We start from the raw sequence: 17532 nt of genomic DNA, 5'->3' as shown, positions 1-17532 counted from the left end.
TCACCTGCATTACAGCTGACTTGACGAAGTTTCTTATCAGAAGCTACGTCACTCTGCCTTACAAGCCCCAGTCCGGCTCTCTGATTGGGCTGGGGAAAAAAGCAGACATGGCGCTGCGTGTTTATTTTTGCATCTCGCTTTCACTTTAAAGTGAAAGCGTGATGCAAAAATAAACAGCGGATGCCTGGCGACCGCTTGTTTAAATATTAGATGCACTTCCTGATTGCAGAAACACCGAAATGGTATTATCATCAAATGTTATGCTGTGTAGTCATTACTTGTGTTTCGTTGTTGTTTTTGCCCCATTGTCTTAGAGGTTGGGATCATAGCATAACTGAAATGTCACTGCCTGTCATACAGTCAAGTTAGGTGCGGAAGACTGAATGGCCATTTTCAGACCTCGAACCGTAATAGGGCTTTGAATAAATCATGTATTTTTACCGCTGCCACCTTCAGTGATTCTGGAAAGTGTTAGCGAAGGCCCCGCTGCCCTGAGGTACTTCTCTTCTATCTCCGGCATTGGGGCCCCAGGCTTTGCTAACAAGGGACTCTTTTACTCCGAGTCCCTCCGTCCCCACCCTATCCGTCCTACTTACTTCACCCGGCCACAAGTGCACAAACATGCCAAGTAATTCACCAAAAAAGCGAAAGAGAGGCATGTGTTCATGCTTTAGGGATTTGACAGAAATGGTTTGCAGTCCATAAAAACAAGAAGCATGTGTAGCCGGGATTCGGTTATATCCGAGAGCTGGAATGAAAACAAGAGCTTTACGTTTCATGTTAAGGAATGCGAGTCTCGGCGACAAAATGAGCGTTTGCTTGTACATGGTCAGGTCCGGTTGTTTTCAAATGCTCATCTTCTTCATCTTGCCAGCAGGCACGCAACTCCCATTGGGCTAAAAGGGCTTTAAGAATCCCACCATCTCCCTCCAGGGCAGTTGTTTTGGGCTGAGAACAATGGGCTATCAACTTGGTCTTGACAAGTCAATCAAGGTAAAGTGTTCTCTACTGACCTCTTAAACATGTTTATAGCGGGACAGCATATTCTTTTTTTTTTTTGTTTCTCACTGAAGGTGCCCCTGCTATCTGGTCAGCCTTGCCTAATCATTTCCCTTTTAAGGTAAATGTGTCTATGGCACAGGTTTGAACACAGCAGCAGGAGATGAAAGCTGCTGTCATCAGATGTCACCCAACCCCAAATAGACAGCAGGATTCTTCTGTATTACTCCAAGAGCAACAAGGGGAGGCAATAAACCACATCACAGGGCGAATACAATGCAGAGTTACTTACATGGTTTCAACAAGCATTTGCAATGCAATAGGTCTTGCATTTGCCAGAGTTTAAGCTATTAGCATTGTAAATGACAATACCTTTTATTTATGTTTCTAAAACCAACACGTAAATGAAAGGCATTGCCATTTACAATGCCAATAGCTCAAACTTTCACAACTGAAAGACCTATTGCATTGCAGATGCTTGTTCTTTTTTTACCAGAAAGGGGTTGTTCAGGAATATCCTCGAATGCAAAAAAGAAAGCACCACTGCCCTTTGTCTAGAAGAGCCTTATCTATAAGGAGCATGTCTGCCTTTAAAAATGAAAGGAGATTGAACCTTCTCTTTTAGCTTGGAGTTCCATAAAACTGGAAGCCTGTTACAGTCTGTACAGCACAAGCATCCCCTGTTATCTCCCTCCATTTGTGTAAAAACATGGCCAGCCTTCTCCAACTTTTGGTTGGGAAAAAGGGCTAGTACTGGCCTGTGGATCAACCTGGTGCATTGTTCAAGCCAAGGAAAACTCCTTTTCTTCCACTGCTTTTGCTGACTCCTTGGGATGGAATGAACCCACCAAATCTCTTTTAATCTTCTCTGACCGCTCTTGTAGGCTGGAAAGTTAGGACATCCCTTGCCTCTGCGGAAAATCTCTCCGTGGATTGTTGGGCCTTGTCTAGTGAGGAAAAGGTGAGGGAAAAGTTACTTGTCTCTTTGATGAAGGTTCCCCAAAGAGACTGCCTTCAGCCACTGAACCCCCTTCTACGGTAGCCAATTCGCCGAGCTTTGGTTCAATCTTTATCAATAGTGTGCGTCCTTTCTCATTAGGCAACACACAGTTCGGCCTTCTAAGGAAACCGATTGCTCTCTGTCCCCAACCCATCAAGATGTCTGACTAGACGAGGTTGCCAAGTCCTGTAGCCTTGTTGGCCATATCCAAAATATTAGTTACAGGTCGCACAATGTCAAGAAGTTTATTCCGGCATGCTCTCTAAGAATTTTCAATCCCCTTTTCTGCCCTCTCACAAATTTCATTATGAATGTGGCCATTTTCTCATCTGTCTCTGCAGTCAATTTCACCCTACGTTCTAGGGATGACTAGGGTATTCGACTTTAATACGGCCTCGTATTCCTTATATTACTAGTTACATATTGGGCTACTTTTGCCAACCAGGTTCATTCCGTAGACCACAGAAATTTATATTATTTGTGTGATAAATGCCTACTGGTTCCTTGACCCCGGAGGACAGGAGGCTGTTCTCAAACCAGGGAAATTTAGGACTGCTCTCTGGTCACTATGGTTAGCTGGAACCTGGTTCCTCACTCGAGTCCTCTTCTTGGTCCGGTGCTCTGACTCTACAGTGTTATCAATGACCACCATTGGAGAAGGTTCGCCCTCATCAGCGGTATCAACAGGATGAAAATCATCCCTAAATTCCTCCTAGTCTCCCCCTGCCTTGGTCTTACGAAGGCACTGAAGGGAGTAGAGGTTATGACCGTCTTGGCCTTGGCCATTTTGAGCTCATTTGGCTTTGACGGGCAGAGCGGACCCTAAGTCTTCCCTCATAAAAGCAATCATGTTACTCTTTGCCACCACCAAAAATATTTGCTTGTCCTGGGACTCTAATGCGGAGGAGATCCCTTTTTTGTGGGGATGTGTAAAAGGTAAGCCCATATTAGTATCGATGCCCGGGCTGCTGGCGCAAGACGCCTCTTAGTTCCCATTCTGAATAATTACCAAATAAAGAGACGGGCGCTGGAAGCAGGAATCAAGAACAGAGTTTATTTCTCATGAGGAGAGCCTGTCATTTCGGACACGAAACACAGTGTCTTTCGGGAGGTGCTCTAACAAGTGAGCTGGGACATCGTCTTTTATACCTTACAAAACACTTGGTATTACAATCACGACATTGTGAAACAAGGAAAAGACATCCCCATAATCCTCGTGTCAATCCTACCCCACATATGTTTACAATAGAGACCCTTGGACTGTCGATAAGAGAAGGGGCAATCACGCAGCTGAGTGTTCTGCTGATTATCAGGATGTGTGCGCCTGATCGTATCCCCAGGGGTGGGGAAGCCAGGATCAATAGTGGGTTCTTTGAAGAAGAGTGACTCCATACAATAAGGGGCAATAAACAGTATTTTCCGGCTTAGGCAATGGCCTCAGACATGTGTGGACAGTCCATCGCGGAGGGAGGGTTTACTGACGGAGGGGTTATTCATAAAAGGAAAGGAGGTGCTGGTCAGGCGCGGCCGTGACTTCCAAGGACAGAGTTGCACAGAGAGAGAGAGATCTTATGACCCGTGCATGAGAGAGCGGGGGCAGTCAGGTACAGCTGGGGAGGGTTATGTCAGCTGAGGCGAAGGATACTTCTTCGAGAGGAAATGGGGGGGGGTTTCGTGGGTCAAGCAGGAGGTTGTCTTTCAGGGCAGGGTCGCGCAGAGGGAGAAGGTTTCATGGTCTATGCATGTGAGAGGGGGGGGGTTTCAAATACGTGCAGAAGAGAAACCGGTGATTCTAATGAGCGGGCAAAAGGCCAGGGTGCCTAGAATGGCTGTCATGTACATATGGGTACGGGCTTTTACTGGCGGAGTGATGCGGTCAATATTTTATGGTATTCATGGTGCTTACAGGGAGAGGAGTGAGAAAAGGGAAATGAACGTTGCTTATGTACATCAATTTTTCTAATTTTCCACAGTCGCCCCTTTTTACATAACAGAGTTCATTTTTGTAATTGATGGGGGGTACATATAAACAGGTGCAGTCGAAGAATTAGCATTTGTCAATACTAACATTTGGCATATAATCATGGACAGTTGATGTGATTGGCAGAATGCAGCACATAGGAAATTGCATTTGTCGAGTTCCTAACATTCAAACGCACTACATAGCATAAATGCTTCTGACTTTAAAATGTGACCAATGAGCATTTTGACCAAGTAGTTGAGGGCGGTATTCAGTTCAATACACAAGATCTCTTCGTCACAGTGTCTTTTTAGCAGTGAGCCATCACTGGTAGGCTCTAGTCCGTGTCCTTTAGTTGGCGCTGTTGAGCACCGGCGGTGGAGCTATAGGTCCAGCTCGGATTTAACCTTTCGCGTTGCAAGGTGCGGTCTGTCCTCTGCTGTTAGACCACAGTCCTGTTCCCTAACCAATCCTTTAGTGGCGCCTTATGCTCGGCGCCTATATTTCCGTGGCAACACCCTATTCCCACCTGGATGCTGTTCTTCCTTTTGGCAAGAAGTCACATGGAAAGGAGGGTGTGTGGTTCAAATAGTCGATGTGAGAGAGAAGGCGGAGTGGAGTCAGATTTCTTGGGACACACCAATGGGACCAAGGGAGCAAAGGATAACAAGCAAGCAGGCCCATCAATCGGGCCCAAAATAGGGGGACGGAGACTTCAGGCACACGTGGGTTAGCAGACGGAGGGCTTCAGAGCAGCCCGTCAGTTTTCGTTTTCCACGTCTGAAATTGCTGTCTCGTCCCGTATCTTGTTGCTCTGCAGCTCCACCTTTGGTCGAGGTCACATGTGTCTCAAGATCTGCAGCCAGGCTGTACGTCACGTCCGACCCTTCTCCTCCGGTGATCATATATCTTTGAATAGGTACAAAACAAGCTTTAGAGAACTGGCAGAAGAAGACATTTATGGATGTGAATTCTTCCCTCAATCCCACTCACTTGGGAGATACGTTCATCGGTCACAGTCAGAGCTTCATCACCAAGCAGTGCATATGTCAGCATTCCTACTAATTTCATGCCAAGTTTTATTCATCGTCTATTCATGTCATATATGGAGAAAAGTCAGACTCTTATCAACTGTGCATTTCATCAAACTCAACATTTCAGAACCTCCAGGGAGACTCGTCTTTCTAACCTGAGCCTTAACAGTCTAACATTTCCCTTCAAGGCTGGCTTAACCTTTTCAAACAGGGCGGGGGCGCTACCATCGAGAGTCAGGGTAAAAACAAGGTTTTCTCGAGGGGCGACAGTTACTCATGGTCACTATGTATATATCGGGGACAGCAGCTGGGGTCGATCAAGTGGGGTGGGGATGCTACGAGCATTCGCGCTTGGGTGCAAAAGGGGGTGGGGCAATCTGGGCGTTGGGGGTCAATCTAGGCGTTGGCGCTTGTCTCTAACGAACTGAAAAATAAGGTGCCATTGACATGTAGTTCCCCTATATAAGGCCAGATTTGGGGACCGTAGTCGTCTTACCTGTCCTTTCTTTCTTATCCAATTCGAGTTCATTCATTTTGCAGAAAGGAGAGGTAGTAGCATGGCAAATTACAATCATTTTACTTTCTGTCAATTTCGCTGAACACCTTCGTGTTCAATAAGTATCCAATCAGACCGGTGCCAGCGAGGCACAATTTTTACCATAAAAAGGAAGATGGAACAGGGGGACTCTCATAGAGAGTGAGAGTCGTCTGCATCCCAAACGAGCCATTCGGTACACGTATGACATGTAGAGACAGAGATAGAGATAGAAAGAAATAGATAGAAGGGGACAGAGAGAGAAAGAGGGAGAGAGAGACGTGTACAAAAATAGGTCATTTAGTGTGCTTATAACACAGAACAACAGGGGTCAGGTAACAAAGAGACGCAAACAGAGGGAGGACACAAACCCCTACAGTACGTACACACAAACTCAGACGAAGGAGGACAGTACATGTATTACATATAATGATATTTACGACAAAACACAGGACAGTTATTGGCCAAAAAAGAAAGATCTCCTTGTGCATGCTGCGTATCTTTAATATCCTATTTATCTATGTGCTGAGCTCTTTTTACCTTTTCCTCCTTTTCCTCTTGCTTGCTACGAGCGTTCTCGATTGTCAATACTTACACCTCGGTCAGCCGGTCAGAAATTAACCTGGTCGGGCTATTGCCCACAGTTGGACCTTTAAACCACCTTTGATTTTCTTCTTTTGGTGGGAAGATCTCCAGGTTGAGGCAACAGAGGGCATTGATCAGGAGAACAGTCAGACAGCTTGGTTATATCTATAAGAGTGTGAGAAGGAGGTGGTATATTTCGAACATCAACAACGTTTCTAACTTCCCAGACGGGTGGTGCCTGGGAACCCTTACCCCAGGACTCTCCTTCGTCCTTTCCCTATCTAGTTAACCGTCATAGTTACATTATCTAACGTGCTAATTCGAGTCAATTTCCGTCATACAGTACCCGTCAAGTTTCTATGTCAGTCCATCCTCCCAGTCGCTACGTTCTAAAGAGGAACAGTCATCTCTAAGTCTGGCATAAGCACTATGCTCAAATCCCCTCTTTCCCTTTCCGTCGGTTTGTTCGATCGTCACTCCTCCATACCTCAGCAGACGTTCCGACGTGACATGCAGAAGGGAGGAGAAGAAAAAGGGGGGGGGGGGTCAACATTCAAAATACATCAACTTGCATAAATCCGAAAATGTTTTTACCTACCACATACTCGACCTATCTCTACTGGCCGCATTCTCTACCATCTCGGCGTTTAAGCCCAGAGGGATCAGTAGCGTCAGATAGATAATCATCGATGGTCTGCGTATCTACATGAATCACACGATCGTGGCCTTATAGGTCGTGTGCAAGGGTGGCGGTCAGGTGGTATTTCTGTGGTATAGCTCAAAAGGCGTCTAAAAACACTTTTCCGGCTGTCTGTGATACATAGTGTAGCTGCTAAATATCAGGCCTTTTTACCCTTCAACCTTAATAAGGCTGCTTAATTTTCGCTTATTTAGATACAGTAGTAACACATTAAAAAACTCATTAATGCAACTGCTACAATTCATACTTCCTTTTTCGAAATACCTTTAATTAACAATGTTGGTGCACAAATACGAGCCTACAACCCAGTGGGCCGGCCACGGAGCAGACTGGAACTGTGCATAAGGGGAACGAGGTCGGTGATCATTTATTTCAGAAAAGTACGGCAGTGTCATAAAATTATATCGATCTATCCTACACTGCAAGTATTATGCATGACAATAATTCAGATTTTCAATAATTTTATCTCATCGTCCAATTATTACTCAAGACCTAATATTTACCAATTCATTGTCCAAATGCTCAATCAGTTCCTATTTCATACCAATTCATGTCTTCCCAAACTTATTTAGTACCCACCCTAAATCAGTTCATTGTCTCAACACATAATCGTTATCTATCTTATATCGCTTTCTTTTCCAAACACATAATCAATATCCATCTTATCTACTTTCATTGTCCAAAACTGCATATACATCTCGGAGCATCGAGGTTTGAGCGATCAAGGTGAACAAGGAGTTTGAAAGGTTCATTTTGTGTATCGGCGCCATTTTTGGGCGAGGTCAAGCAGGTCCCACTATAGTCAGAATGTCTCCAATGACTCGTGGTTGGACCGGAACCTCTTTGGTCAGTTCAAAAAAGTTTATCGCAATGGGGCAACAGACTAGCAGCATAAACCATCAGTCAAAAAGTGGGGAGGGCGGCAATGTTCTTTCCTACCGGGTCATTCTGATGTTCCACCGGAACTGAACAAATCTGTATCCTTGCTGAATTTTGGTCATTTCCAAACTGAGGCTGGCGCCGGCAGGAGTGCGCCGATGTCGCTGTTCCCGGCGAGGGGGACGGGGGCGCCCATGTGGAGGGGTCGGGCCCCCCGGCTCTCATAGAATCTTCAAAGTTGAGGAGAGAAGGTACAGGACGTGCGCCCGTCCCGGGCAAAGGACCGCTTTTTCATATGGACCCTCTTTAAGCAGGAGCGTTGGGGTGTCGCTGGAAGCCTCCGCCTGGAGGGAGGTGGGGGAGGCTCGTTCGCGCCGCCTTCCCCGTCCAACGACCCCGCGCCGTTTTCCGGCTCCAGCGCTTCGGTACGGCCGTGCCAGGCAATGAAGATGGGGGGGGGGGGGTCGGTGGCTGATGCAAGACATCCCCCCCTTTGACATGTGGCGGGACTACCTGTAATTGTCAGGCGCTGACATGTGGCGGGACTACCTGCAACTGTCAGGCGCCGAGTGCAGTTGCAGCCATTATTGCGCAAAGAAGCGCCGCCGTCCTCGCCTTGGCTTTGGCCTTCGACGAGAGCCGGATCAGGTGAGAGAGGGGGGGGGGGGTCGGTGGCTGAGGCAAGACATCCCCCCCCCGTGGCCTGCAGGGCAGCAGAAGAAGGAAGAAAGGAGAGATCATTGTGATTTGCGGGCCGTCCGCCCCACAGCCTCCCCTTCCGACTGCGGCCAGCCGAGCCCTGCACGCATCGAGGCCTCGCCTTCCGGATGGGCGTAACCGCGGACCTGTTGCACTTCGGGAGCTTCCGGAATGGGGGTAGGTACCTATTGGTTCGTTCCTATTTCATGTGACCGTTATTTGGGCGTGGTGGGCAATGAGGCAGACATGTTTGGAGCAGGGGTAGGCAGCGGAACCTTGCTACCTCGTGGCTGCCTTGTTGTCAAGTTTTTCGCCATTTTATATTTCTTGTTACGAACTGCTTCTAAGGTTTCTTATTTTTAGTGAAGTCTAAAGCTCATCAGGGGGTTACTGACTTAGCCCGATTTCTTTTTATTTTTCCTTCTTTTCCTTAGCGTGTTTCGAGCTAAAGTTTCTGTTAACAGGGTACGGTGATCACTTCATGTTTTATATGTCCTTTTCATTAGGGGTACTCATGGACGGACCAGATGAGTTACCTCCAATAAATGGTCCGGGGTGGAACTAGATTATCGATCAAAGGGGAACACATACCCCTTCGTTAGGGTATCATCCTGGACGGACCAAAATGATGTACCTCCACTTACTAGGGTAGCCTCCTGGACGGACCAGATGGGTCACTTCCAATAAATGGCCAACAAGTGGGGGCATGTGTCCTCCATTAGGGTAGCCTCCTGGACGGACCAGGTGAGCTACCCCCCAAATAATAGTCAATCAGTGGGGAGTGGGTAGGACTGACAAATCATAAAGGGGCATAACCTACCCTTTACTATTTGCAAAGACTAGACAGAATATTTCTATTCCACGTTGTTTGCAAACAGAAAATACCTCAAACAAACAATTCCTTGGACAACAATGTCCAGTCAATCAATCAATCAGTGGGGAGAAAAACAGGCATGACGGATTACAACGGGGACAAACGTCTGCATTACCTGCCCTTCGCTATCTGCAAAGGAAGACAGAATATTTCTATTCGTCTCTGTTTGTGGACAGGGAAGATCTCAAAGAGCAACAATCGATTATTAATCGATATCAAACAATCAGTGGGGAGAAAGGTAGGCATGACGGATTACAACGGGGACAAAAGTCTGCATTACCTACCCTTCTCTATCTGCAAAGAGAGACGAACGTTCCTATTCGCCGCTGTTTGCAAACAGAGAATGTCTCGTTCTCAAGAAGAGAACCAATATTTCAAGTAGCATCCAAAGCTAAATGAACCAATAACAACAATATCAGTATTCAAATACCGATTCCAATACAATCAATCAATCAATCAGATGGATAAAACCATCCTACCAATCAGGCGCAAAACGCCCTACTTAATCTTACCCGGACCGGACCATGCGGACAGTTCTTCGTCTTCCTCCTCCAGCGCCCGATTGTTCTCTTACTCCATGCAGCATTCCTGTGGGATTCCAGTCAGGACAATAGGTCACTCGAGAGAGGTCCGTTCAGAATCGGTGAAGTTCGTTCAATCGGCAGCCGGACGAGGGTCCTCTCAAGGCAGGTATACTCCAATCGTTTAGATGTTCACCTCATCGTCTGGATCTCTCTTACTGGACCTTATGTCACTGATGGACCCCGCGTTGGGACGCCAATTGTAAAAGGTGAGCCCATATTAGTATCGATGCCCGGGCTGCTGGCGCAAGACGCCTCTTAGTTCCCATTCTGAATAATTACCAAATAAAGAGACGGGCGCTGTTACGGCGCTGGGAGCAGGAATCAAGAACAGAGTTTATTTCTCATGAGGAGAGCCTGTCATTTCGGACACGAAACACAGTGTCTTTCGGGAGGTGCTCTAACAAGTGAGCTGGGACATCGTCTTTTATACCTTACAAAACACTTGGCATTACAATCACGACATTGTGAAACAAGGAAAAGACATCCCCATAATCCTTGTGTCAATCCTACCCCACATATGTTTACAATAGAGACCCTTGGACTGTCGATAAGAGAAGGGGCAATCACGCAGCTGAGTGTTCTGCTGATTATCAGGATGTGTGCGCCTGATCGTATCCCCAGGGGTGGGGAAGCCAGGATCAATAGTGGGTTCTTTGAAGAGGAGTGACTCCATACAATAAGGGGCAATAAACAGTATTTTCCGGCTTAGGCGATGGCCTCAGACATGTGTGGACAGTCCATCGCGGAGGGAGGGTTTACTGACAGAGGGGTTATTCATAAAAGGAAAGGAGGTGCTGGTCAGGCGCGGCCGTGACTTCCAAGGACAGAGTTGCACAGAGAGAGAGAGATCTTATGACCCGTGCATGAGAGAGCGGGGGCAGTCAGGTACAGCTGGGGAGGGTTATGTCAGCTGAGGCGAAGGATACTTCTTCGAGAGGAAATGGGGGGGGGGTTTCGTGGGTCAAGCAGGAGGTTGTCTTTCAGGGAAGGGTCACGGAGAGGGAGAAGGTTTCATGGTCTATGCATGTGAGAGGGGGGGGGGGGTTTCAAATACGTGCAGAAGAGAAACCGGTGATTCTAATGAGCGGGCAAAAGGCCAGGGTGCCTAGAATGGCTGTCATGTACATATGGGTACGGGCTTTTACTGGCGGAGTGATGCGGTCAATGTTTTATGGTATTCATGGTGCTTACAGGGAGAGGAGTGAGAAAAGGGAAATGAACGTTGCTTATGTACATCAATTTTTCTAATTTTCCACAGATGGCATCCACCAGTTTCCTCGAAATAATTGCTCCGCCAGTGCCCCCTTAAATGTGTTCTCCCTAAGTACTCCTGCCATGGTAATCAGTAGGACTATTACAGAAATTTCCCCGAGGGCACAACAAGCATTTGCGCCTGCTTTGTGTGCCTCTGGGGCGCTTTGGTGTTACACAAGTCGCCGCAGACGCTTGTACTACCCCTTCTGTAACACTAATAGTGCTGGCGCACATGTAGCCATCTTGGCATGGGGGCCAACAAGGGTACTTGAAATGGACTTTGAGTCAAAGAAAGAGGATCTTCCTAGCAGGTGCCGCTCGTGTCAGAAGAGACCAGCTAGATACACGAGGCACACTGATCGGTCGCATAGCGCAGTCTGATGGTTTCGACACACTACGGCACAGATCACATCAAATAAACTCTCCCACATGACTCCTGCAACCGTAGAGCTGACTTTTGTAGTCAGGGTATTACTTTGCCACAGAAAGGATTCCCACAATGGTTGACCTTGCTGGATTAAGCCCTTATAGACGTGGCACAACGTGACACAACCTGAAAGAAATAGCTGTTAAGAGGCAATCAACAATGTGACAGTACCAAACAAAACTAAATAAACGTGTCTGCTGCATTCAATAATAATCATAAATATAAAACAGTCTACTAGAGGAAAACCCCTATCTGGCTGCTGAGCAGCCGTAGAAAGAGAGTCTTTTTTGCTTGTAGACTCTTTTCCTTTTACTTGGATTGCTAATTTGCTTTTAGGACTCATTGGATATTTACTCCTTAAGTTTTTGAAGTATTGGTGTGTTTCTTGGCTGCTGATTAATAAATGGAGAAAGTTTAATGCATAATCTGAGCCTCTGGTCTTGACATAGAACACTCTTCTGTATAGTCTACCATGAACACATACCGTACTATGAAAGTGTATGAAATGGCAGTTCACCTGTGGTAGAACAATGAGCATCATAAGTGGCAAATATGGGCTCAAAGTCTGCGGCACAATACTGTGGCTTGACCAGAGAGAATGATGCGTCAAATGTGCTTTTCTTCCCTTTGACACACAGTTTCAGAGTCAGAGCCTGAAGGCCTTAGAAGGTGGTAGAGCTGAGATAGACAAAGCCAGCTTACACCAACACAACCACCATCTTGTGCCAATCCACCCATAAACCACTTAGCCCAAGCATATATCCTTCTTCATGCCTTGTCCCGACACAAGACAAGAGACATATGTTACGGGGTCTGGACAGTCTTCCTTCAGTAGTACAGGGGGAAAAGTATTGTGCCCTTGGATTGTAGTCTCTTAGCACTGACCACCATGCACCTCAAAGCTCGGGCTGAGGTTCCTTAGCCACCCAACTCAGAGAGGGGTCCATTTTATGTGTTCCCTGATAACAGCTCTGATGTTGACATGGGGCACCTCCAGTTGACCTGCATGATTGTTAAACTTACTGGAGGAAAAATACAGGGTAGTTGGGAAATTGTGCATGGGTAGCGTGGGTTGAGTTTTCTAAGCCATGGAGAGAAATTTGAACCCAAGAATATTTTCAGTTCCAGTCCATCCCTGAGTATCTTTAATTGAGACATTAAAACCTTCCTGTTTCCCAAGCCTGAACTCGATCGGTATGTTGCTGATATAGACACCGAAAATCACTGTGAATGATCCCAGAACATTTTGTGTCTGCCAGATCTTTTGCTTCACCTTTTGCTTCTGCTAGCTCTAAGTTACTTATGCTTAATTTATTTGCTGTTTCTGGTAGCTTTGCCTCGAGATATTTTGTTTTTAGCTATGAAAACAAAAGTAATCACATTTCTGTTTCATATTGAAGGAGCGAAGCAGTGCAGCGTACAGGACGAGCTGGTCGTACGTCTGCAGGGGTGTGCTTCCGGGTTTACAGCAAGGAATTTTGGGACCAATGCATGCCCGAGCACATGGTGCCTGAGATAAAGCGAACAAGTTTGACCTCTGTGATCCTCACGCTGAAGTGTCTGGAAATACACAACGTTATTCAGTAAGTTAGAGAATTGATTTATTTCATCTATGTAGTGTGTCTTTTTAAAAGAGAGATTTGGATTTACTTAATTACTTCAAATTTAACCTTTGAAAAGGATACACACATTTCTGCGTGAGAAGCAGATAATAGATTACAGTTTACACATTATTGAAGACTACAATCACAGGTCCTCGATTACTGATTTACAACAGCAATAGCACTCCAGTATATATTAAACTCTTCAGGTTGTTTATTAAAGGAAACGGTCTTAGAATAAAATGCTGTCTTGACATCTAGATGCATGGAAAAGCTCAAATTATTGACAGGTAAAGTAATCCACCTAGCTTGTTATTCACAAGTATTGATTTCTGTTTTTAAATTGTTTTGTAAAAAAACTGTCCACTGCTGTGGCATGGTATTTGTGAAATGTGACCAGATGACAAGTATCTTGATACTGAGCTATTAAAACATGAGAATGCACTTTTAAGAAGCGTTTTTATTTTTAAGGATGACATCTCCTTTAACTAGAGAGGTTTTTCTCTCTCTTCAAATGAATCTCTGATGTTCAGTGCAAAATCGGAGAAAAGATCAATAGCACTGCCCTGCAACCCAAACCCCTAGCTACCAGTTGTGTCTTTGCTGCTTTCATTTAGTCTTCCAGTAAATAGCAGGAAATTCTGTAATACACAATTTGCGGTATATAACTTTTACCATGCACCCATTAACATACAGTCTTTAACACCTTAGCTGCTTTGGAACGTCCAGCTCCAGTGCTGAACGTTCCATTGTGCAGGTGCAGCTGGAACGTCCAACGGCCGACGGCAGCACTCCCGAGGTAGTGGTGCCGTCGGCCGTTGGTATAGGCGCAGCACAATGGTAAGTAGCACGTATGCTGTTTTTAGGTAACTTACAATGCTGGACTTAACCATGCAAGAAAGTTTAATTATTTTTTTTACATATTGTGTGTGTGTGCACGCATATATATATTGCATAGATTAATAACTTTAGTTTTTGACGAATATTCACAAAACTTACCAAACAGTTAATCCCCTTTAGCTGTTTCCTGAAAGTTTTGGGGTGACCTGTCAAGCGGGGCCAAGTAAAAATGGGGTCTTAAACATTGTTTGCCCATGTTAATTTCCACAGGAAATTTAAAGAAGCGAAACAGAAAAAACAACGGCAAAATATGAAGAAGGAAAAGAAATTCATTTGGATAAATTATAATACAGTATTGTCAATTTACACATAACTTTTATTACTGTATTATTTCTTAGTTTTACATTTTTTACCGATCTGCAGCTTTTCCTGGGTCGCCCTTTATGGTTTATGCTCCAATCACGTGTTGTAAATAAGTCCGTGGGTGGATCCGCAGATTTCGGAAAACTTAAAAAATAGATATGTATGTAGATGCATTTTACCCTAACAATGTATGCTTTCACCCCACTTATATCCCCTCCATGGAGTCAGGAATTCTCTACCTTAAACCCTTCATAAACGTAAAAGCCCAGATCTGAGCCTCTGGGGTGTTTCCCTAGAAAAGAAAATGGTGGCTGCAACTTTTCTGTGAAGGTTCGGCCAGCCAATGAGATCTTAATTTGGCGCATGGATATGGGGATCTTCCTGCGTGAGGATCTGAGTCCCTAGATATCTGTATTTTTTGCTCTAAAACTACTGAACGGGTTTACACCAAATCACAAAAAGCTTGCTTTCTGGACCCAGAGCTAGCATACTGCCAAATTTGGTGCAACTCCGTCCAGCACATTGGGCTGTAGTAGTGTTCAAAATGTTTATGGGAATTAACATGGGGAAAACGTTTTTTGCCCCCCCGCCTCTTTTTCTTGGCCCCCGCTTGACAGATCATCCCGAAACTTTCAACACAGCAGCTGAACCGACTAAGCATAAGTTTAGAGAATTTTGGGAAGATTTGTCAAGTGGCGCCAAAGTTATTGGCAAAAACAAAAAAAACGCTCCTCCTATGGAAACTAGGTCCTAACTATAACTTCCTAGTCGCGACTAGGTAGTTATACTTGCGGATACTACTGAAATTTGATTGGCTGCCAGCACTTCAACCAGTAAGTGTTGCCAGCCATCTTGGGACTCGGCTTGAAGCAGAGTCCCACAAAAAAACATTTAAAAAAGAAAAGGGGCCAGGGTCAGGACACCCTGAGCCCTTGGCCGTAGTGAAGGGGTCTCCCAGAGACAATGCCATGGCTAAAACACATTAAAAAAAACATACATCTAGAGAAAATCCGTGGGTGTATTTGTATTTGCAAATTTTTCTGGGATTAAAAAAAAAAATGCTTGTATTAATTTGGCTCCCAGGTAGGTCAGGGCTCTGGGCATTGGGGACTGGAAAAGCATGGGGGCACATGGGGCACCCCTACTAGGGTTTATAGTAGCCCCGGGGACCGCCACCTCACCGAGGCAAACAATACCTATGTGATTGGCCCAGCCCTGCACACCTTAATTAGTGTGGGGGCCGTACAGACACCCCTCCCGGAGCCACGGGGACCGCCATCTCCCCAGAGCAAAATGAATCAAAGGAGGGGTGCCGCGTGGCCCCCTCCTGGAGTCAAAGATGGCCCTGGGGACCACAACCCCCCAGGTCCAGCTCCTGCTATGTTCACCCCTGGTAGGAATAAAACTGGGTCTTAGCTCCTCAACAGTAAGGCTAAGCCTAATTAAACTCTCAAAACAACACAACTGCCAGTACTGGAAAAAGTTTTTTGTTAACCTAACAAAGGCTGCTATGAATGAAACATTGCAGTCTAATATCACTTTTGTTGCTGATTTATTAAAGCCATTTTATCAATCAGAAAGCTTTTTCATTTTTTCAAAGACATTTCTGTGCATGTACGAATATAAATATACAAAATATACAAATATATACAACATTTACAGAGAACAGGTGAAAGACAAATTCTTATTCCATTGACAACACAACCACACTAAAGCCTTTCTCAATACAGTCACTCTATTCACATTCACAAACTACAAAAAAACAAAAACAATACCTCTGAGGTATATGTTGCTGTCTGATTGATAAAATGGCTTTAATAAATCAGCAACAAAAGTGATATTAGACTGCCATGTTTCATTCATAGCAGCCTTTGTTAGGTTAACAAAAAACTTTTTCCAGTACTGGCAGTTGTGTTGTTTTGAGATGTTCACCCCTGGGACATAGCTGTTTGCAATGGCTTGGCAGGAGCTTTACAGCTCCCGCCAAGCCATAGCAAACTGTGCTCCGCTTTGAGCAAGCATTTGGCTCTCTCTTGCTCAAAGCAGAGCACAATTGCTTTTACACACAGGAAGCTGCATGTTAGCAGCTCCCTGTGTGTAAAAGTAATGCTGCCTTTTGCAGGAGGCGGGCTTCTGGCCGGGACCGCAGATGTCTTTAGGCTTCCCCTCCGGACCCCATCAGTGCAGTGTGTGCCCTGGTTTGAGACCAGGGCACCCACAATTAAGGCCGGGCCCCAAGGGATGAGGTTCCCGGGGCCGAAATCGGTTCGGGAGTTGGGCCGCACGGCCCCCTCCCATTATTTAAAAGGGACCCCTCCCTTTCATATAATAATGATAAAAAAACAAAAAAGGCTGGGTCCCGGGATGGGGCTCCTGGGGTAAAAGTGGCCCAGGGAATGGCCCTCAGGGAAAAAATATATATTTTTAAAAAAGGCAAGTTGCCAGAGGGCACGCCCCCTTTCTTTACCACTCTGCAAACACACCTCCTGGTGCACTGCTGGTTGGGGGATGAAGTCCCCTTAGGTCCGGAGGATCCTTGGGGGCCAACAAGCCTTTCTGTTACCTCCAGTAAGCCCCACACAACCTGATTGCTGAGAGGACTTCGAAGGTCATCTTCTTTCTCCACCACTCTGCACCTTGCCTCCTGGAACACTGCTGGTTGGGGGATGAAGTCAGTGATGTCATCAGAGATGTCACTGATCATGTCATGAGTGTTGTAAATGTGAAGTTAAGCAGGTCATTGCAGGGGCGTAAGTTATAGTTAGCTCAGGTAACTATAACTGCTGAATTCCACTGGTTTTGTATTTGGGAAATATCTAAGCCTATTTATAACGTCCCTGTCACCTTTGTTTTTTTCCAGTGGAATTTTTTATATATATATATTCACTGAAAAAACCATAGATTTCAGCCACGTTATAGTTAGGAATTAGCATTTAAAAAACCTTAGAAATTCACTGAAAAAACCATAGGTTTCACCCATGTTATAGTTAGCTGGACATTTCTCTCATACAAAACCATTGAAATTCCCCCGTTATAGTTAGTGCAGCTAACTATAACTTGTGTGCCCGCAATGCACTGCTGATGACGTCACATATTACATCACTCATCATATGGTCAGTGACCTCACTGATGACATCACTGATGACATCATCCACTGAATGTGTGTCTTTCTGAAAAATAAATATTTTTATATATGTA

At 45.4% G+C, this 17532-nt stretch overlaps 1 protein-coding gene across 4 annotated transcripts in view; it reads left to right on the top strand.

Annotated features, from left to right (window-relative positions):
- DHX40 (DEAH-box helicase 40) overlaps positions 1-17532 on the top strand; it is a 377067-nt gene that overhangs the window by 180288 nt on the left and 179247 nt on the right. For all 4 annotated transcript variants that reach the window (XM_086954961.1, XM_086954958.1, XM_086954959.1 and 1 more), the window contains one exon: positions 12931-13113. In XM_086954961.1, the coding sequence (XP_086811087.1) occupies positions 12931-13113 (183 nt within the window). The remainder of the gene's footprint in view (positions 1-12930; positions 13114-17532) is intronic.

Source organism: Lissotriton vulgaris, chromosome 2_1, assembly GCF_964263255.1.
Source record: "Lissotriton vulgaris chromosome 2_1, aLisVul1.2, whole genome shotgun sequence".
Classification (NCBI taxonomy): domain Eukaryota; kingdom Metazoa; phylum Chordata; class Amphibia; order Caudata; family Salamandridae; genus Lissotriton; species Lissotriton vulgaris.
The sequence above is the reverse complement of the archived record's forward strand: the minus strand, read 5'-3'. Positions and strand labels throughout refer to the sequence as shown.